Source organism: Chelmon rostratus, chromosome 18 (genome assembly GCF_017976325.1).
Source record: "Chelmon rostratus isolate fCheRos1 chromosome 18, fCheRos1.pri, whole genome shotgun sequence".
NCBI classification, from domain to species: Eukaryota; Metazoa; Chordata; class Actinopteri; order Chaetodontiformes; family Chaetodontidae; genus Chelmon; species Chelmon rostratus.
The window spans coordinates 13545182-13563232 of record NC_055675.1 but is presented as its reverse complement, the minus strand read 5'-3'; the positions used below and the strand labels follow the sequence as shown (position 1 = coordinate 13563232).

The 18051-nt window shown below is 46.1% G+C and overlaps 2 protein-coding genes across 5 annotated transcripts in view; both read left to right on the top strand.

The window, feature by feature from the left end:
• The window catches only part of sash1a (SAM and SH3 domain containing 1a), a 155016-nt gene extending 145063 nt beyond the window's left edge, over window positions 1-9953 (top strand). For all 3 annotated transcript variants that reach the window (XM_041958350.1, XM_041958348.1, XM_041958351.1), the window contains 4 exons: window positions 100-228; window positions 3144-4168; window positions 6100-6231; window positions 7133-9953. In XM_041958350.1, coding sequence (XP_041814284.1) covers window positions 100-228; window positions 3144-4168; window positions 6100-6231; window positions 7133-7393 — 1547 coding nt within the window. In that variant the 3' untranslated portion in view covers window positions 7394-9953. The remainder of the gene's footprint in view (window positions 1-99; window positions 229-3143; window positions 4169-6099; window positions 6232-7132) is intronic.
• Window positions 9954-13310: 3357 nt separating this feature from the next.
• The window catches only part of usta (uronyl 2-sulfotransferase a), a 50751-nt gene continuing 46010 nt past the window's right edge, over window positions 13311-18051 (top strand). For both annotated transcript variants that reach the window (XM_041958897.1, XM_041958896.1), the window contains exon 1: window positions 13311-13779. In XM_041958897.1, coding sequence (XP_041814831.1) covers window positions 13548-13779 — 232 coding nt within the window. In that variant the 5' untranslated portion in view covers window positions 13311-13547. The remainder of the gene's footprint in view (window positions 13780-18051) is intronic.

Below are 18051 nucleotides of genomic sequence, written 5' to 3'. Positions count from 1 at the left end.
TGCACTTTAAAATACATTTCAAAATGCAATGCAAAAACCATTTTAAAAATCACGGAAAACACTCCCAGCACGCTAATTCTGGTTTCCTTGTGTCTTCAGGCAGCAGTGATCCGGAGCGCAGCGGCCTGTCGGGCTCCCAGGAGAAGCTGCTGTCCGAGGGCCGGGGCCTGGTGGGAGACTCCCCACGAGACTCTGGGTGCTACGAGAGCAATGAGAACCTGGAGAATGGTAATGATAGCTTTGCGTAGCCTAGACCACCGTTACCCAAGGCCCACTGGGAATTAGCCTTGCAAAGACCTAGTCTTGGTCTAGAGACTAGCCCTGCTGTAGCACCACAGCGACTCCTTTGCCTTTCCCCCCTCTCCCTGTGGGCTTCCACCTCTGCTCCATCTCTTGCCATGCTTCTGCAACGTCTCACTCATCTCACTCCTCTGGACCAGCGCCTGCCAGTCAAACAGCTCCTGCTGCTGCCATATCTGCCCTCACTCCTCTACCCCTCTAGCATGGGTGCTCTATAGAAAGGACCCCTTATCAACTCATTCGCTCTTAACTTTCACTGTCCTATCGCTCCACTTCACCGCTCTTTCCATCTTATAGGCATTCTGTATCATCAGTGCCAAAGTCCAGTTGTAGCTGAGAGGGAGCCAGGTCCGAGACCACTAAGCCTAGTCCACCCCACAATGTTGGGAGCGCGGAGGGAGAGATCCTCCGCACAGCACAGAACTGTTCTGACGAGAGCAAACTCACTGCCCAGTCACGGACTCAGATTCCCAGCTCTTCCATCCGCGGATGCGTGGCTGGTAGAAGGCCATCAGGAGGATGATAATGAGTTGCGAGAGTACTTCTTTTAACTGTTTTTTTTTCTATAGAGAAGAAGAGCTTGCAGGGTAGCTCATCAACAAATGCCTGTTTCTTTGCTGTGGTGATTCTATAGGCCGATTTTCAGAAATGTACTAATCAGGTGACAGGCGGACCACCGCTGCCGCTGAAACCTTTTGTCTTCATGCCATTTCAATTTGTCACTTTCGCTGTGTTTATAGCGGCCGTGTTGCACAAGCAGCCGTACAGAGTGTGCCTAAGAAAAAGATGTGGATGAAAATATTTTTCAGTTGTCGTGCTGTAGATTGTAAGAGAGTTAGTTGAGGTTTTATTTGTGAGATATTCTTTTGTTTTGTTTTGTTTTTTAAAACTGCTCTTTCCTCCTGTCCTGGCTGTACGCTTTCTTTCTTCCATGCAGAACATTCTTTTTAACACCTCCATAACTCATAAATCACTGCTTTGTCAAACCATGTCTTCTCTGTATAACTGTTGGGTTCCAGTGTAACTACTGGGTTTCCCTTCTATGTGTGTGTGTGTGTGTGTGTGTGTGTGAGTGTGAGTGTGTGCGCGTGCGTGTGTGTCATTCAGGTTCCGCAGTAAATCGTGAATCCGCCACTGCAGAGATTTAAGTTGTGGAATAAAAACCACTTCTTTGAAAAGGACTCTGGTGCTGCTTGCTTTATTTTTACGTTTGGCCTTTTTTTCCCCCCCGCCACGCCACTAAACGCTGCTCAACTAGCTGCATAACATTTCGTAAACATTCTGCATTTCTTCCAGCGGCTTTCAGGGTTCTGCAGTTCGCCTGCTTCAAATTCATAAAAACATGAATATGTGGCTATTTCTGAATATGTACGAGTCCAGAGAATTGAATTTAAATTGAAATAACAGAAGGTCATTTCAAACGTCCTCCTTTTTGGGGGAAAAATTTGCTGTAGAGCCCTGAATGTGCGCTTGTTTTAATCAATCTACCTTTCTTTAACACACATGTCTGATCAGTTCTCCTGTTGCTAGGCATTGTAATTCTTCCTCCTCCTCATCCTGGATACCATCATTTTCATATGCATTCATAGCATGGTGACGTATTGGTCCGTAAGAAAAAGGCACATAATGATGATGTTCAGTCAGAATAGTAATAAAAAAAAAAAAAAAAAAATCAATGATAGCATCTTTAAGTTTAATGGGATGTTTTATTTATTTGAAAACTCCATATTTTGTGTGTCCTAAATCAGTCTAATATGTATTAATTTAAATATATTAGTAAGTTTATTACAATCTGCACAGAGTTATTATATTTCAGTGTATAAAAGATGATTTTTAATGATTAACTTGGGGCTATACAATCCAGTGATGCATCTTTTATTAATAACACATTCTCAGCTTGTATTTAATTTTTAATTATTAAGAGTGTTTTATGAAGACAGTCAGCAGACCTCATTCTGCTCTGAGTCCATCTCTGAAAATTAACATCGTAATTAAAGTAAATAGAGTATCTCCTGTAACTGTCCCGCCATTTAATTTCTTATGATACCCTCTATCCAATTGGCCATACATCAAATCCCAATATGCTTAACATTTCTGGGAACCGCTGAGACATTTCACGACATCTATTGAGCTTATTTCTGTCATCCGACCATTTAAACCCCTTGGCAAGCCACGCTGAGTGGCACCCATCCATTTCATCCATCCTCTTTGTGCTCTGTCGGCCAGACGATAGATGGTAAGTTGCTCCGGCCTTTTGTTCCAATGTTTCTGAGCTGTCCCGTCCAGATATCTTTATTTGGGATTGCTGCTGCGACCACAACAAATCAGCCAGTTTGGTCATGAGTCAAAGAGCTTATCTTTTCCCAGTGGCACTCCGCCCCTCCCTTCTTCATAAACATTTGTCTAATTTTGACTGCGGTTAGCAGATAAGCCCTGAGCGATAGGGATGTTTTTCAAATGTCTCGGCTCTGGCAGACTTCTTAAGAAGACTCGATGTTGTGAACATGTTTTTCAGTAATGCAAACCTGCATGATCCAGAGTGTTTATGTCACTCTGTCATAGATATTGTTTCCTCCCTTCTTCTTCGCCATCGCAATTTGCTCCGTCTTTGCCAAAATCTGCCGCTACAGAAAGAAACAAATAAAGGGAAACAATGTGGATGAAAAGCAGCCAAAATGTATGACATGCAGTTTATTTCTGTGATCAGATTTTTATATTAATAGCAGCTTGGTTGTTGCAAGCTGAAGAGTAAAAACAGGCAAAACTCTTTAGGAATTAATTACACTAGAGTGAAAGTTTCTGTATCTCGTTACTAAGAGAGGATGCATGTTTCCGTCTTGCAGGCAAAAGCAGGAAAGCTTCCCGCTCTAGCCGTTCTTCAGCGGGCCTCCAGTCTCCGGACTACCCCACCCTGCCCATGACCCTCTCAACAGAGGCTCTGCAGCAGAACAGCAAGAACCAGCGCACAAGGTTCCCAAAAAGCTTCTTCACCAAACCCTCCCTGAAGGGCTTCAACCTCCTGGGGCTGCGCAAAGCCCAAAGACAGTCCCCCATCCCGGCCAGCCGCAGCTGCGAGGACCTGGACGGCCACCCGCAGCCCACTGGACCCTGGAAACGCTCCCACTCTCTGGGAGATCTGCACTGGGAGCAGAACTTTGAGAAGAAGGATCTGGGAGTGGAGCTTGAACTCACCAAGGGAGGACCCAAGTCAGGCAACAGTAGCCCCACAAAGGTCTGTAGAGATGAGGGTTCCCCGGCTCAGAATGGGACTCCAACAGTGAGCCCGAAAGGGAGGGCCGACAGACCGCCCGTGCCCTCCCAGCTGCCTCTCCGCCCACCTTGCCGTACGACCCAAGCCCCCAACCCTCCAGAGCCCCTCTCCAGTCCTACTCCAAGTCCCCCGGAGTCTAATGGAAGCGGGGAGAGGGTCATCCGGACTCACCCCAAAAAGCCTCCTGTCCCCCCTCCCGTTCCCGCCAAGAAGTCTAGGGAAAGACTAGCCAACGGCCTACGCCACCCCCCTCTCTCTCTACCCTCCTCACCATCTCCCACTCCCTCCCCGACCCACTCCCTCAACCGCTCTCACCCCAGCAGCCCTATAATCCGCAGCCCCGGTGCCCCCGCTCTGCCCGCCAAGACCCCGAGCACCCCCACCAGCCCCTGCGCCACCTCGTCCGCCTCGTCCATGGGCGAGGAGCCGGGCACTCCGCCAGCAGTGCAGCCCCCGTGGCTCTCAGACCTGGGGGGCAAGGTGGCTGTCGCGAGGAAGGTTTCCCACGCCAAGATGAGTCCAGACCTGCTCACCCTCCTGGAACAGCGACTGGAAGCGGAGGGCATCGACCTCACAGAGGAGCCCTACTCGGACAAGGTTAGCAAAGTGTCGCCGATCTGAACACGAGACAAGAAAACGATTAGATCGCAGACTACATTTGGCATGACTTGAAGTTTTATTGCAGATCGATAAGCACACAGATGCACCATTTGTATTCAGTTGATATGATGCTGGCAGTATGTCAGCTTCCAAACTCCTCAGTAACAAACTTTTTCTGCACACGTCTGCACGTTTTTGTGCTGATAATTGAAGTAAACGCACACACACTCAGGTATAAAGATGAGATGAGGAATTCCATTAAAAACCGCATCTTAGCCCACATATAACAAATCCACATGAAGTCATATTTCTATGGTTAATGTGAAAATGGGGCTCCAAGACACCTCGGGCTGTACTCGTCTGGCGTCAGGCTCTTTTAGTTTAGCATCGTAACATGCCTAACTTAACTCAGTCATAATTTGACTGCAGCTTGGATCCAAATTACTCTGTGCTCAGGCCAACAACATCAGCAGCTTGCATTGGAGCTCATTTAGGTTAAAAATAGAGCCTAATAGAGTCTAAAGTTTGTGTGTTTCTTTTTGCGAGCGGGGGTGTGTGTGCGCGCGTGTGTGTGCGCACGCGCAATAATAAACGCGCTGCCTGGAGCTGAGGGAAAGACTGTGGGCTGAGTCTCACTATGATGCGGTTCAGACTGTTAAGTTTATGGGCTGAATCTTACTGAAGGCAGACGGGGTTATAAAACCCTCTTCCACTCGCCAGACCCCAGGCTGGGCCCCCTTTTAAGATGGCGGAGCCCCCGACGCTGGCAGGAAAAAAAATACACACACACAAACACACAGAGGCACGAAGGGATGAGGTGAGAAACAGTGCGTTAGACCACAGCGCTGCGCTGCTGGATTCCTGTTAGTCACAAGTAGATTGGCAGAGACATGAGAGGCACACTGCTGCTGAAGTAGCAACATGTAGGATTTGTGCCTGCCCGAGCATAAACAGTGAAATATTAAAAGCTGCAAACAAATGCACTCTTTTATAAGATATTTGCTGGTAGACATTCGGAAATCAACAGACTGGGGCTGTAAGGCTGCTCAAGGCAACATTAAACAGTGATGCAGCAAAAACTTTGGAATATTTTGTTGTAGTTTGATCTCATCGGCACAGATGTTATCAAATTTTTAAAAAAATCTCCAGCCTCAGGCACGATAAGAGAGGATGAAATCCAATTATTGTACGTCTTGAAGCTCGTTGCTGGGTGCCTGAAGGCCCTGTTTAATCCAGGCGGTGCGAGGGGGAGGCCTGTGTGACCTCCTCTCCATCCCTTTCTCCGTAGAGATCCTTCCCTCCGTCCGCCCACCCTTTCATCCTCAAACCACCTCCGGTCCAGCTCGGCCAACCAAAACCTCGGGCCTCGCTGGAAGCCGGCCGCGGCTCCAGGTGTCTACACAAAGAGGGGAGAGCACAAGAAAACAGCGCTGAAAAAGTTCAGCGCTGCTTTTTTGTGCCGCCGCTCATCAAATTCTGAGCACAGCTCGGCGTCCTGTCTTTCCCCTTCTCTCCTCCTAATCTGTTTCCCTTTTATTAGCGCGAAACAAGATGAGAAATGTGCAAACAGGCCCACAAAACATGATCAAGCGTGTGCTTTCAGTGAAAACAGGGATTACGGTATTAGTGATGCACTGTGTTGGAGCCAGAGCAAATTACACTGACCTGAGTTTCTGCTTGAGTTTAATTATAGTGTCTATTTTCTAGTGCGTTTGTCTTCATATCTGTCTGACTCCCTTTATAATTGTGCTCATTACCTTGCCAGGAGATGTTCTTATGCAAGTAATTTGACGGCATTAGTCTGCTTCATTCATTCACGATCAACCAGATCTCGATTTTCTTAATGACGGTAATAAGTCAAAGCGGACTCCTCTCTCGGTGCCGTCACGTCCAGCTAACGTCTCTCTTTCTCCCCTTCTCCCCTGCAGCATGGGCGGTGTGGCATCCCCCAGCCGCTGGTGCAGCGCTACGCCGAGGACCTGGAGCAGCCCGTCAAGGAAGTGGCCTCCACCATGGACCAGCTCCGAGTCCGAGAGCTCCGCAAGCAGCACCGCATGGCTGTAAGGCAACAGCAGCATGGATTTCCTTAAGAACTTCATATCAGTGGAGATGATGGTGGAGCAGTTTTTGGAGTTATAGAGCTATATAAACACTTAGTGAGGCTTTCCTGGAAAGCAACAATGCAGGCTGGAAAATAGGCGAGCTGCGACTGTAATTTCTCTGCACCCAAGGCTGGCGCCGTCATTGAGGAGCGGCGGTTATTGTGCTTCGGGGTTTGTGCAGAGTCTTGAAAGTTTGGAATACATTTAACAGCTACGTTCTCAAGGTCAGGGGATAGGCTCGAATTTGAATGTACTCCTCTCAAAAAGCTCGCTTTGCAGCATGATCTGGTGTTTCAGCTCCACGGTCACTCATGGTGAGCAAAAGTCCTCTCATATTTAGATGCGCCAATCTCTGCGTCATGTTTGTTTGTCGTCTCCTGGCGTCAGCAAACATTAAATATTTGGAAGGCGCACAAATCAGAGTTAATATGAACAGCTGGTGTAATAAGCAATGTGACCGTATACTTTTATTGTCGTGAGTAAAAAGGAATTCTGTAAACTTTATTTTACGCAATTGCATTTATTGCAACAATTTAGATCTGATGATACAGGCTTAGAGAGCCTGGATATGTTTGGTTTGGCCTTGAAAGTGCTTGAATTTTGTTTAAATATCTAATAAGCTTGGTAAATGTGAGGATATACTTTTAAAAGGCAGTCAATGTGTTATTATAAGCAGCCTAAAAGTGACTTAAGACTTAAAGAGTCTATCTTTTTCCCATATTTCTACATGATTTGCCAAAAAAAACTCTGGTGTTCATTGCCAAAGCGTGCGAAACAAATCCCTTTGCAGATTCACTGAAGTCACGTCATCAGAGCAGCTCCTGTAACTAACGCCTCTTCACCCCACTGTGTCACTCAGATTCCTTCTGGAGGTTTGACAGAGATGTGCCGGAAGCCGCTGCCCCCGGGTAACATCAGCACGGTGTCTGATTGGCTCACCTCCATCGGCCTGCCCATGTACACCACGTCTCTGGCGGCGGCGGGGGTCGACACCCTGAGCCGCGTGGCCTCGCTAACAGAGAGCAGCGCGCTGGAGGCCGGCGTGCGGGATGAACGGCACGCCCGGCGGCTGGTCAGCGAGGCCCGACTGGTGAGCGCACACAGAGAGGTGCAGTCCTAACCCTGTTGGTGGAGTCGTAGAAAATAACAGGTATTTACTCACTGGTCAGCACCATCTCATTTTAACACCGGACCGGACGATCACCCGGGTGACCACGGCACTACAGTACTTCCTGGGACTCATAGTGAGCCACCCTGCTCTCTGATTCTTCCCTCTTCATCACTCTTGTCTTTTCTCAAATGTTTACGGCATTGAAGAGTTTCTCCGAACAGCCAAGATATCAACTGCCTTTAAAAAAAAAAAAAAAAAAAGACAGACTGTAGAGTCTCTCTGTGGGGTGGCCTCCGCTCTGAAGACGCCCCCAAAGTCTTAAAATAAAGACTCGGATCTGCCTTGAAGGAAGATTGCACACTCTTTTGTAGGACGGATGTTTTTTTAAATCCAGAAAAGACGGTTTACTCCTTGCATATTTCATAAGTGCTTCATTTTCATCTTTTTTTGTGCAGCGAGGCGACGTTATCTGAGGGTCTTTTTAAGGAAGGAGCTCAGCCAAAGTGATTTACTTCTCATTCAGCGTTTCGTTCCCACTAACGGTCTCATAACGACGACGGCAGAGTTCACTTAATATTGGGACTTTTATTCAACTAAATACACACACCAAACCGACTATGAGCAACTGGTGGTTCTGAGATGGCTTATTTTGTATCATGTTTCTGTATTATAGCATAACGCATATCTGAATTTTAAAATGAGTTATATGTTTAAGATTTGTGTTTGCCTTTTGAATGTTGCGGCCTTGTTTGGAGGCCAGCTCTCAGTCATTGCTAAGCTGAAACAAGCTGCCATCACACCTTTGTATTTCATACTATACTGTATGTGTTGTCTCACTGCACATCCTCGGATGCACGCCCTGAAAGGGCGCCTTTCCAGAAAGCCCTGTTTTATCCCAGCTATCACAATCAGCTTTCGCAGCGACGAAACATTCCCCGTGTATCCAAGCACATATTGAGTTGCCTTACCATTATGAATTAATATCTTCGCCAGACAGATCACGTGTGTCGTGTTGACTACACCGTGAGTAAGGCTGAACTGTGCTAAAGGTGCAAACCTTTTTTTTTTTTTTGCTCTGAATGTGTCTGACAAATACGATTTCATGAACGTTTCCTGAACTCGTCGGACGGCCGAGAAACGTGCCTCTGACGGACTGTGGTTCCTATAACCCGCTGGGCCCAGATGATAAACCACGAAACCGCAGGCACGGCGCAGACGCCGTTCCACATTTAACATCCCGGCGCATTCGCTGTGCATGTTCCATGCAGAGGGCCGCGGGACCGGAGAGGGCGGAGAGAATAAATATGTTCCAAAGACACAGCTGACATCTGGGCTGTCATATCTGGAATTTATTGGACTGTCTACGCTTTGGTTACAGTGTTTAAGAATCTGATTTATAGCTGGATAATTAGCTGTTTGGGCCTTTTTAAACACATTATACTGTAGCTATAATCAATGCTGGTCTGAAAATCTTTATTAGACTTTAGCCAAACACACTGAGGATAGATGGTAAGAACAGTAATTATATCAGGTGAAAAGCTGCCTTTCGAGGTCAGCGTTCTACACTATGACATGAAACAGTCTTGCAAATCAGGGAAACACTGTGTCGGGTCAGCCTGTTACAAAAATGTCGGGCCAAAAACTGAACTGAGAACAGCCAGAAACTCATTTCTCTTGCACGCTCTGCATGAAATGGAGCGAACAGATATTCCTCATCTGTGTTTTTTTTTTTTTGTTTCCTCTTATTTCTAACAGTGAAGTTCTATCATTCACACTCAGAACTGAACATATTCCATGGATTTCCTATTGAAAAATTTGACAAAGTATTGTTGTTGTTTTTTGTTTTTTTTTTGCAGTGGGCATTTCATACAAGTTTGATGCCTTCTTTTCCTCTTCAATCAAAGTGGTGCTCTGAGAAAGCGAGAATGCGGGTCATTACTAAAAAAAAGTCAAAGACCCGTGGAGTGTTTTGTAAAGAATGAAAATACTGACACTGTAAATGCACTTTAGAGGGTAAATCTAGCTGTTTTCTAGGCGGAATTGGCGACATTTTGTTCACAGGTCCGCAAACGGACACTTGTTGTCAGGTATTGTAAAGGGTTTCAGTGGGTTATGCTGGTATTTTATTTTAGTATTGAGTTCCCAATGCCAATTTTAATAACCATTCACGGGTTAACATCTTTCCAGTTCTTCACTTCCAGTTTTCCAGTCTGTTCTTGCAGTCTTACAAAAATAAATTCTTAATTACATATATATAATGCTTAGCAGAAGTTGCACATTCTGTATATGTAATTGATATTTAAATAACTTATTTTTGCTTTTTTTTTCATATCAACTGTAATTAGCTGTACTATATGAATAGCAATACCTTCCTGCATAATGCATATTGCTTTAGCCAGTGAGGAACTACAGTATGTATTGTAAAATATGTGTACAAATTATTTTATTTGGTTTTCATCTACCTAATGATTGTCCATACAGATTTGCTTGTGTATTGAAACAACAAAAAGTAATGTCCATAGCTATTTGTCATTCTGAAATATAATAAAAAAAAATGTTTCTTGCCATACGCCGGCCTTCTGATTGTCGCTATGCACCTACACACACACACACACACACACACACACACACACACACACAGTCATGGAAAGATGTGGGCACAGCCTACTGGCTCTTTTCATCAGTGTGGTTAACTGTGACATTGCACATTGGCCCGTTGATAACTTCCTTAATGACATTTTGAAATTAAAATTGAAAAATGTGGATGGCCAACAAAAGGAATAACAACTCCCAACTTCATTTGATTAAAACCTGTCTGTCCAAACATGTTGTTATTTTATTCTTAGATGACAAAAGAAAAGCCGATATTAATTTTCTGGGGTTTGGTCAAAAGGGAAACTGGAAGAGAACTCTGCGGCCTCATGGGGGATGTCTTCACCACAGTACCTCTGAATAACGACTCCTGTACCTGCTGTACTCTCAAAGGTTCAGTTGGCGGTTGGAGCTCTGAAACTAAGGAGCCTAAAAACACTGTCTTGCTGCATCTGGCTCGTAATGCCTCATTTAGAAAACTGTACACATCTGCGCAGGACCGAGACGGCAGAGTTCGACCGTCTGTCTGGCTCTTGTTGCAGCGCAGCTGCTGTCAGTGAAACCATGCAGAGGTTTTACAGTCTTATTCAGGTCAAGAAGCCCCAAATAGGTGCTCAGACCGTGGACCCTCCGTCTGGTAAAGCTTTGTCCCAAAAGACGGCATCTGAGAAGATTTTCCTTCTATCTCAGCCGGTGTTTTGCATCCTGAGTGGAAACACATGCAGACACAACCGGGCAAGCATTTCCTTCATCAAGAATAAGAAGTAAAAGCCTGTTCATTGTGTCTGTGTTTGCTAGTCGCTTGCAGCGCTAATAAAATAAGAATTTTCTGTCACACAGCCGAATGGAGCAGTTAGCTTTCCACTTCACAGCTCTGTCTTCCACAGATACAATTGCTCGTCCAATTTAAAATATCTCAGGAGGAAAAGATGAGACCTTATTGCAAATGAAGACCTTCCGCCTCAGGTTTCCTCTCATTATTCTGAACCACTTTCCTCTGCAGCGTTTATGCATGGCTGTAACCAATCTATAGCCAGAATTGCCTCCATTTCTGCTGGAGGGGGTCACCCTGTTTCACGAAATATTTTATTTCAGTATTCCTGCAATGAATCCAGCAATCAATTTTGATGTTTCCTTTTTTTTAAATGACAGAATCACAGCATACTTTATCATCACAAAGCATTACAAAGCCCATAATCACAGGACAGGATGGATTCCTCAGCAATAAACTGCGATGGGTGTGATCCCTTTATTGATCCTTGCTGCTCATTTGCCTCCGGGGAGGTCAGAAGTCACTGAGGCAGCTCCTCTAAAAGGAGCACATGAAGTCTGACTCCCAAAGTTTACTTACGCGTTGGAAGGCAAATGCAGCTATGTGCTCCTACTACTACAGAAGGGCAAACTCAATTAGGAGTCCTTCTCAGTCTTAAGTGGCTGCCCTTTGAAACTGACGCAGTGGGCCTTGTTCAAGTGTGCAATGTTCTTGCACAAAAAATGAGGTTCATTTCTCTCTCTTCATTTTGTCTCTGGCTATCGTCCAATATTATTTCCTCATTCAAGACCTGGCCGATGTTCACAAAAGCTTGCTGTTTGCTGGATCTGCATGACATTGTCCTAACAGCAGAGAAACCTCAGTTGAATTTCAAGCCATAGGATATATCCTAACAAATACTGTAGACCTGATATAACCTGGGGCGCTGAGTGAGGCACTGATTTCACAGCTAAAATCTGCAACACACCTGAATGGGCTTATAACATTTGAAACATTTGTCCTGTCCATGTGCACGCTACAGTTTTTCTCCCATGGTCCAAAGAAAAGGTGCCATACCGCTGGAAATGATTGGATTTAAATCCCACAGTTCAGATAAGACTGAACCTGATTTACAGCAGTGAGCATACGGACCTCCATACTGTAGTGCTGTGTAATAAACACCTGTGCTGCACGGGAGATTGTGCTGGCAGGGCCTATAATGCTTTCTCGCTTACTGTGCCGGGCTTTGCAAAATGCAGGACTTCACTATTTACAATTAATTTACCTGTGGAAAAGCCAAGCCAGCAGACCCTCAGCAGAAGTATTGTGCTCCTCCTTATTACCTCTTTTAAGCCAAAATGTTTTTCACAGCCGCCGCTGCTCCCTCGACTACAGCAGCTGTTGCCAGTGAAAGTGCATCAGCCTCTCAGTGAGGTAGTTACTGCGTCGAATGACCGCTGTCGCCTCCTAAGTGCAGGTGTAGTCTAATGGTGGGTTCTGACCCCGCTGCGGAAAGATATATATGGCGGAGTTCCTCGCAGGTGGCCTGAGGGGGAAGGAGAAAGTTTAAAGCATGCACACAAGCGAAGAGATCCTCACAAGCGCACAAGCCTCCTTTCAACATGCATCAAACATCTGCGCCCTCAATCTCAAAGTGGTGTTGGCACAGCTCCGGTTTAGGAATAATAGCTTGATAAATACAGGGAATAGGTCACTGTGATGTTCCTGTTAAGGATGAAAGTTGCCATTTTAATGTCACGTGATCTCTCAAAATCATTAATACACTATGATAAAGCTACATTATGACCTCACGCTTACAATAATGTCATCAACATGTACAATAACTCAGTGTATGTTAGTTTTTATGCATATTTTATTTACTAGTACTGCAACCATTATTTTTTATTATTCCTGTATATCACAATTTATTACTATACGCTATTATTATATATACTACGATATGTCATTCTAAATATTAATATTTGTATTAGAAGTAGTAGTATTCCAGTATTCTATTCTTATTACTTGATGCAGAATGTTGCACAACAGTTATATTTCTATATAGACGTCTACTAATTATTACGCATATTACACAGTATCCATATTCACAATTACATAATTCATAGATTGGTTTATATTGTTTTATATTGGAGCTTATTTCTTACCGATTTTTTACATTCTCTCAGACTTTTTTTATTTCCTTTCTATATTTATTACAACTGACCCAATTCCCCTGGGGGATCAATAAAGTATTCCTATATTCTGATTCTGATTATCATCAAAATGTCAAAGTGTTGGTAAATGATAAAGCTACCGCGCTCTCATGCCAGCTGAAATGAAAATTGTACATTCACAGCCGGCTTGAAACTCCTTCCACAGACCTCCTGTCAGTCTCTGTCAAGGCTGTGAGAAATCAAAGTCGCTTCAGTGAATTCCCTCTCCTTTCTCTGCCTGGACGCTGGGCGACGCTGTTTTTCGCACTGCGATCCAAACCAGATCTTGTATGAGGTGGAAGTTTTTTCCCTTTCCACGTTCAGTAATCTGACACCCAAAAGACTCAGCAGCAGAAGGATGGACCCTTAACTCGGCTGGAAGGACGGAAGGAAGGAACAGTCGGCCAACGAGCGCAAACGAGAGGGACCGAGCAGAAGCGAAACGCTGTGCGCAAAAAACAACCCCGTGGCTGCGGCTGTGGAGGAGAGCTGGGTGCCTGCGCGTCTCCAAAATAACTGGCCTGTCCGCCTCAAATGATCTCAAAGCGACAAGTTTCACTTTCCACATGCGGATGGGTGACTTTCCACGGCGCTTCGTGAGGAGTAGATGATGAAGAATTTCAGCAGCAGTCCCCTTCACAGCAACAACCAGACTCCCAACCACATCAGAGAGCGAAACAACAGAAAGTACAGCTTACTCTCTGCGATACCGCTGCGATTTTCCCTGCGAGGTTATGGTTTCTGCATGGCTACGCTGTTCTTCTTCTGTTTCGGCTCCCTTTTTTACCAGCTGAACGGAGGACCCCCTAAAATCCTGCTGGACATCCGACAGTATCTCGGTAAGAACTTTTCTTTTTTCTTTTCCTCCTCTGCTGGCTGAAGCGCGTCATCATCAAAGAGATTCCTCTGAATAAAAGTTGCGCGGCGTGTCTAGACGCCCTGATTTGATTAGACGAGGACAATTTCGGGACAGTGTATCCAAAATGGAGAGAGAATTAACGAGGCTCCCACCTCTCGCTCACCAAACGTCTGTTTCGTGAAATCCGGCGGAGGCCACAGCTCCCCTCGTCCCCATTCGCCGCATAGGGGTTATCTTGATGCCCTCTGTTCATTCATCTTTAAACCATCAAAGTGGCTGCATGGGAAGTTACCGCAGACTGACGCGTTTAAGCGAGAGTGTGGATGCTGACATGTTCTAGAATATTATACCCCTCCGGTCTCAAAGTTTCCCCCAAGTTAAAAATTCTAATTATTCATACCAAAACCTGAGGAATGCGCTCAGCTGTGCGCCGTTTCAATATCAGTTGTGACTTGTCGGAGCACGATCTGGAGCTATTATGGTAACAAGAAGTTAGCAACTGTTAAGACTGTACGCGGATGATGACTGACACCTCTTCTCGCACAGCCAGCTGGTGCGCTCCAGCGCTCATTACGCACGACTGGCACCGGCGGAACAAGGCGCGATGCTGTTCCAGAGGCTGAATTCATGCTGGTGCCTCGAGTCAGCCAAGCGCGGTGTGCCTCGATGTTTCTGTAACCGACGCGGCGAAAGGCACGCGGAGCTGTTTGTTCGAAGATGGGGCTGGCCATCTGTTTTCCCACCGAAGAGCGAGGTTTCCAGCGTGAAATGTGGTGTCCTGAGGGGAACGCGCGTGTTTTCGCTTAGATGTGACTCGGCGCTGGTGTGTTTCTGTCCACGCTGACTGACACCAAGAGAAACGTGGATGAGTCCGATGAGCCCCGTGTGTGGCCACATCTGCGCGGCTGTCCTGGCCGACGGACTCCGGGACGAGATGTAGCAGTCGAGAAAGCAAGTTTGCGGTTGCGGTGATTTCTTATCAACATGTCAGTCATCGCTACAACTTGGGCTACAGCTGGTGTGTGTGTGTGTTGAAAGGGGGTTGTGTTCCTACCTATTTCTCACACAGGGCTTGAAGCCTTTATGACGTGATAAACATCTGGAGCAGAATGAGAGCCACTCACCAAGTCAGCCGCTAATCCCGTGGGTCAGATTGGTTTCCTGTCGACACACAAGCTCACACGCACGCGCACGCATGAGCGCGCACACTCCCGCACACTGCAGCTGCACAATATTGTCAAGGCTTCAGTTTGATTTGGTTTGGACACTTTGCAGGACGTGAAAAAATAGCCCAAAAATGTTGTGCAGCCAGTGTTGCAGCTTTTTTTTTTAATCGCGGAGAGCATTAATATGCACCTTCTTCTAAAATACAACTTGATTGCAGGAGCAGAACTACACACACTAGTACTACACACACACACACAGGAGCAATATTCACTCTGATGAAACTTTGCAGCCTAATTTGATTTAGAAATCGTAGCAGTCGAAGTTCATTTTATGTTAGAGTGACTGCACAGAGCTAATGCACCACAGTCCGCTGTAATGCCTCCTACACCCACTTTCTCACTAAGGACCACTCTGCTTCCCAGAAGTGCACACACACACACACACACACACACACACACACACACACACACACAGAGAGAGAGAGAGAGAGAGAGAGAAGCTTAAGTTATCAGCTCTAGTCTCAGACCCCGTGTCATGCAAGATGAAGCAGATGTGTCTGCTATTAGTGCAGATAAACACACCAGCAAACACGCTTGCATTTCATAACCCCAGCAGACAGAGACACATACATTATTTGCACCAGCATGATTCACCAGGACTGAAACACAGGTGGACCATGAGGGCCAGAACCCCCCCTCTAAGAAGACGAATGAGTGTCTGGTCCCACGTCCGTGATGTGATCTTCACTGCAGCTTTGCACAGAGACCCCGAGGGCCCGGGCCTTGTCAAACCCCGACTCCTCTATACTCTGGCAACTTCAGGAGGGGGCTTTCTTATGTAACAGTGACACAGACACACTGTAGCACCTCCGCTGGGATCTGGATGAGTAATCGTCTCTGCTCATTATGCTGCTGGGGCAAAGAGAAAGAGCTTTGTTCCCGAATCAGAAGTTGAAAGACGTGACTGTTCAAGTAATTGATAAGTGGGATTTCAGGAACGAAGTGAGACATTTCAGGTAACTTCTTTTCCAGTTTGAGGAAACTTTTCGTGGTGGATTCGGAAACATTCTGAAAACAACACTGAGGTTGCCCTCATTCTGAAGTGGTCTCGCAGAGAACAGAGGAATCTGTGAGAAAGGAGGGAAGGTGGAGAGCTTCCTGTGCAAAATATTCTAATCGTGACTTGGTGGCAAAATGGCCTGTGCTGGAGCTTTGCAGGAAAGTTTGGAGGGAAGCTATTTTTGCAGCCAGCTTTATTTTCCACAGCTTCTCTCCCCGTCACCTTCACCCCTGTCAATTACAGACGCCCTGTCTCTCTCCATCTCTGTCTCTCTCCGTCTTCATTCTGCTTTCCCCGTCTCGCTGTCACAGATCGATGAACAGAACAGCTCGCAGGGCGAGTCGGGAACTGAAATCCCACATACTGCATGGAGGAAACTCCTTGCCCCACCAACTGGAATTAATGAGAAAATAAAGAGGATATTCAGCATTAATAAGCGTCCAGTACTGCATGTGTGTGTGTGATGGGCAGGCTACCAGCCTCTTATAAGCAGTCAGTGATTAGCTGATTTATTTACCTTAAGCTGAGTTGTGTTACTTTTGGCTGCACTGTGCCAAGATGAAGGTGAGGATTCCTGGTGGGGTAAGTGAGTGTGAGTGTGTATGGGAAAGAGAATAGTAGGTTGATTTTGTGCGAGCGTGCGTTTAGGTGTGTGTGTTTCTCACAGTCGGACGCACTGTAGAGGGAACAGACCCTGTTTTGTTAGGGCCGGCGGGGAGGTCGGCGTTTGAGGGTGTCACTCAACATATGGCTGCAGTAACTGAAAGGTGCAGGCCTTCAGACCAGGATCGACAGCCCGCTCCCCGCCGTGTGTTCTCCCTCACACGCATGCACACTGATACTACCTCCCAGCTATGCAGCTGCTTTGTCAAAAAGCCTCCGTTTGAAAGATTCGTCCGTGTTGCAAAGGTGTGTGCGTCCCCTTGTGTGAATGCACAATCACACCTGACTGCAGCGGCGATTTCCACCAGACGTATGAGCGAGCTGAGCTGGAAGGACTGCAACATGATGAAATTCTTTTTAGTTTGGAAAGGTGGACAGTTTCATCGCTGGAGGCCACCCTGGCTGCTCTCAGGTCAGGCAAACACCAGCGTGGGGCTAAAACCGGGCTGAATGACTGAATTAACTGTGATCAGCAGTCAGTTTTGGAATCTTTTTATAGCTGCAGCTCTCTCCATTTCTGGTTAAAATGCCTGGACCCTGCCAGGGTTTGCAGCCACGGAGCCTCTGTTTGGCTCTTTGTCTCTATTCACACACACACACCACACATATATCTCTGCAGTGACATCTCAAATACTAGTCAGTGCTGTCATGATCTCAGGGAATGAGAATGATGAGAAGATGAGTTTTGCTGCTCTCTGATATTGCACGCCATCTTCTTGCAGCTCCTTGGAGCCCAGAGAGCAAAACAAGACAGAAGGATCTAGAATTTTTCTCTGTTCCGGTCATTGAGAGGACTCCTTCGGGATTAGTCAGCATACTGTACATGGTGGGCTGAATCATCCTTAGACATGGGAAATGTAATGTATTTTCAAGGACTCTTGAGCGCACAGGTCTTTCTCTGTGTTTGCGTGTTGTTACAGTTCCATATCCCCCTCCCATAAATCACAAACGCTGAACAAACTTGGTGCAAACATCAGTCTCTCACCAAACATCGCTCTGCTTCTCAAAAGAACTCTGTAACCTTAAAGCACTCTCACTCATAAATTGAACTTTCCAGAAACTGGCTGGTGAAGTGTTCGAGCTGCAGACTGCAGGGCGGTGTTGGGGATTAGACAGGTATGTGTGGACACAGAAGAAGCTTCAGGATGTCGCTCCTCCCTCCAGTTTCTGTCTTATTTACAGCAACGCTGGCCAGGAAGTGGGTGAAAGCAAACTGTTTAAGTGAATTCAAAGAAAGTTTAGTTTGGCTGGTGAGCGTTTGGTGGAAGTGTAGAAGTGGTGTGCGCAGATAAGTTTTACATGTATATAAGGAATAAGAGCAAGATGATGGAGAGGGAAGTGATGCAGGGAGGGAAAGTGAAAG